We start from the raw sequence: 3906 nt of genomic DNA, 5'->3' as shown, positions 1-3906 counted from the left end.
AAGAGAGGAGGGAGAAAGTGCCCCCCACTCGGGCATGGTCACACTGTAAAACCTTCTCCTCCATTTCTGTATCCTGTCAGGATTTGATCCATGCATCTGGCATATTTTCCAAGCTGTAGGGTCCAGATTCTTAACCGTCCAGCCTGCTAGGGAAGATCTGGCCTCCTCAACCACCAGGCCATGGGACCAGCCCTTCTGAGGTTTTTGTTTCTGGCTCGTAGATGCCTTCTTCTCCCTGTGTCTTTACATGGTCATCCCTCTGTATGTTTGTGTCCTGATAGCTTCTCATGTTAAGGACTCACATCAGATTGGATTAGGGTCCACCCTAATGACTTCATTTTAACCTAACTTATTTTCAAAGGCCATGTCTCCAAATATAATCACATTCTGAGGTCCTGGGGGTTAAATCTCCAATATGTGCGTTTGAAGGGGAGGTGGTAGGGGGCACACAATCCAGCCTATGACGCTGAGTAAGCCTTTGCTGTCTTGTATCAGATGGCAAAGCATAGGAAGGAGGAACATCCAGGCATAGAGCCAGGTGGGGGCACCTGCAGGGCAGCAAAGAGAGGACAAGAGGCAGCAGATGAGGCTACCACACTCTTGGCTCAGGTACAGATAGATTACACAGCACCGTCTCATCCCTGGAGGCCAAGACATATACTTGACCTGTCTCCAGCACCCAAGGATACCAACTTGGAACTCGTAAGATTGGGGGTGGGGGGGAGCCAACAGTGAAATACCTTGTGTCTTCTGGACGTGAGGAAGAAGTAGGGTCCAGCCTGCAGCCCTGGGCTATCCCTCAGTTTCTGAGATCTCCAGGCATGTGCACCTGAGCCTCTCTCCAGCATCCCTGTCTGAGCCAGGCTCAGGATAGTTTCTTACTGCACTTGTATGTGTTTCTGTTAACCAGGGGTCAGATGGCCAGGAAATGGGCAAGGTAAGGTTCTGGAAGTGAGATAATGGGCATTGACACCAAGTGCATGTGTGTTTCTCTCTCCCACAGGACATCAAGGACGCCCTGTGCAGGTATGAGCCTTTGGTCTCTTCTAGGGCAGGCAGGTGAGGCGTGGGGTCCTAGCCACCTACTGTAAGGTAAAACCTGGGCTGTTTCCTCTAGAGTCCAGGATGTGAAGCTGCAGCCACCAGAAGTGGTGCCCATGGAACTGAGGACTGTGTGCAAGGTTCCAGGACTTGTGGAGACCCTACGGAGGTTTCGGGGTAGGTACCAAACCCCCAGGTAGAGAAATGACCCAGGAGGTGACCCACCTCAACCTAGAGTGACCAGAGCAGTGTGTTCTGTGCCTTATGGCCACCTGCTGCAAACTTCGGATACCAATCCAGTGGGTGTTTTTCATACCAAGCAGTTTCTCCAGTTTTCTGGACAGCCGTTGGGTGAACAATTCAGTTGGATTCTAATTCTTTCTACCTGGAGTTCACACATACCACAGTTCCACAGATATCCCTCTCTTCAGACATCAGCCGTAAGTCCCAAGAGCCAACCAGCTGTCTGATCAGCTATAATTTTGGGGGTTCCCACAACCCACTTCTCAAGTTTTGATAATGTGTTAGAACAGCTCACAGGGGCCCAGCAGGTGACATTGTGGTTAAAGATGCTGAACTCCCACATGGCCAAGCATGGTTCAAGTCCCAGACCTGGTGACTGCCTTTCTCACTTTGTCTCTGTCTCTCTCGGGTCAAATTGGAAAATAGTAACAAATAAAAGTAAAATAATTCTTTTTTTTTTTTCAAGAATTATTTTAACTTGGGAACCAGCAGTTAGTGTAATGGCTATGTCGCTGGACTCCCACGTAGTCGACCGCGGTTCGTGTCCCGGACCCGGTGGCTTAAAACTCACGCCGGGCGCGTGTGCGTGCGTGCCCAAGATCCCGAGAGGAGAAGGGATTGCGGCGTGACCATCCCCCCTGGGGGGGGATTTCTCGCTTTCTGTCTCTATGTCTCTCTCTGTATGGCGAGCGCACGCTCCCTACAGTGAAAATCTGTCCAAAAAAAAAAAAAAAGAAGAAAGCTCACAGAATTTAGGAAAATATTTCACTTAGCATTACTATAAAGGATGTATTGCAAAAATGGAATTTCTCCAACTATACACTCAAAACAGGTCATGTCTGTGATCTCCTCTCCTCTCCTCTCTGGTTTGATTAATTTGTCCAGAGGTTGACAGAACTCAGGGAAACACGTTTACTAATTTATTATAAAAGATAATCACAAAGAATATAGATGAAGAGAAGCAGAGAGCAAGGCGTGTGTGAAGGAGCAAAGAGCTTCTGTGCCCTCTGGGCACACCACCTTCCAGGAACCTCCACGTATTCAGCCATATGAGAGTGCTTCAAACCCTGTCCTTTTGGTTTTTTAGACTTGGTTGCATGGGCATGATTGAAGCATGGACAACTATGTAGAAATGTGATTGGACAGAAGAGATACAATCTAATGCTAATGGACTGAGGGGAAGCCCAGCCAGGCCTGTCCAGATTCTTGTGGGCCTCTCTCCAGCATTTCTGCCTCCTGGGTTGGGGCAGGACCCTCTCTGAAACAGGAGTCTTGTGACCTGCTATCAGACAAGATCTATGGCATCCTATGTTCTTCCTTGCAGAAGAGAAATTCTAGTTTCTATAGTATGTCTTGGGGAGAAAAAGGAGCAGATGAAAAGAGCAGGCATAGATTGGATGGTCTTTCACCTTTATCTCTCTGAAGCTATTTAAGGAACCAAGGACAAAAGGCCAAATACTTATGAGCCAGGAACCGTGGACTAAAAAAACAAAACATGTGCATGTACTAGAATATCACAATATACAACTCGGAGCAGCCACGTGGAAGAAATGCGTAGGCCAGTGCATCCTCATGCCCTCTGTGCCCCCCGTCCGCCATCTCATGTGTTCATCAATCCGGAAACTCTTACAGAGGCATGATTGATTAAATCACTGGTCATTGGTGATGGGACTCAACCTCTAGCTCCTTTCCTCTTCCTGAGGTTAGAGGGTAGAGCTGAATGTGTGGACCTGCTAATCCCATGGTTGATCTGTGTAGTAACCAGACCCCAAATCTGAGGCTATGTAGGGTCCTCACCTGCATCATAAACTTGAGAGTGATGAAAAGGAATAAAAACAGATGCTCTAATCACTTAGGAAATTCTGAGTATTTTAGGAACTCAGTTCTAAGAACCCAGGACAAAAATCTGTTTCTTACAGTCATCTAGTGCTAATGCTGTCTTGGGCTCTTGCTGCCAGATTAAGTATTTGTGTGTGTGTGTAGAAGCTTATGCAGGCCCCCGGTGTGGATAGATGAGAAATCCAGGAGTGGTGAGAAACCCTTTTGCACTTCTGAAAGAGGGTCTCCATGTTGCTCTGGGAGTGGCCAAAACCCAGTGAAGCCCAGTGCGAAAGTTGGCCAGATCTCATAGGCTTCAGTTTGAAATGGAAAAAAAAAGTGAAAGTAGAAAGCAGCTAACATTTCTTTTTTCTTTTTTTTGGAGAGGTTTTTGCTATAGGGCGTGTGCGCTCGCCAGACAGACAGAGAAGAGACAGAGAGATAGAAAGCGAGAAATTACCCCCTGGGGGGATGGCCACGCCGCAATCCCTTCTCCTCCATTCTCCTCTCGGGATGTTGGGCACGCACACACACGCGCCCGGCGTGAGTTTTAAGCCACCAGGTCCGGGACGTGAACCGCGGTTGACTACGTGGGAGTCCAGCGACATAGCCATTACGCTAACTGCTGGTCCTGAAAGCAGCTAACATTTCTTCCTGTTTTCCAAAGACAGAATAAGTTACAACTAAAAGTGGTTGGGTGACTTTGAGTATGAGGAGTATTTTACTTGGATACTTGTTAGTCACTCCAGGAGGTCATATGGTTGGAACCACCTCAGGCAGAGAGCAGTGCAGACTAGCAGGAAT

The 3906-nt window shown here is 47.9% G+C and overlaps 1 protein-coding gene across 3 annotated transcripts in view; it reads left to right on the top strand.

Annotated features, from left to right (window-relative positions):
- The window catches only part of TRIM11 (tripartite motif containing 11), a 15300-nt gene that overhangs the window by 9711 nt on the left and 1683 nt on the right, over positions 1-3906 (top strand). For 2 of the 3 annotated variants that reach the window (XM_006146984.3, XM_006146983.3), the window contains exons 4-5: positions 1004-1026; positions 1118-1218. In XM_006146984.3, the coding sequence (XP_006147046.1) occupies positions 1004-1026; positions 1118-1218 (124 nt within the window). Of the gene's footprint in view, positions 1-977; positions 1027-1117; positions 1219-3906 lie in introns of all 3 variants that reach the window. The other variant, XM_014587260.2, reaches the window with a different exon arrangement.

Source organism: Tupaia chinensis, unplaced genomic scaffold, assembly GCF_000334495.1.
Source record: "Tupaia chinensis unplaced genomic scaffold, TupChi_1.0 Scaffold000197_1, whole genome shotgun sequence".
In the NCBI taxonomy this organism is placed as follows: domain Eukaryota; kingdom Metazoa; phylum Chordata; class Mammalia; order Scandentia; family Tupaiidae; genus Tupaia; species Tupaia belangeri.
This window is presented reverse-complemented; position numbering and strand designations above follow the sequence as displayed.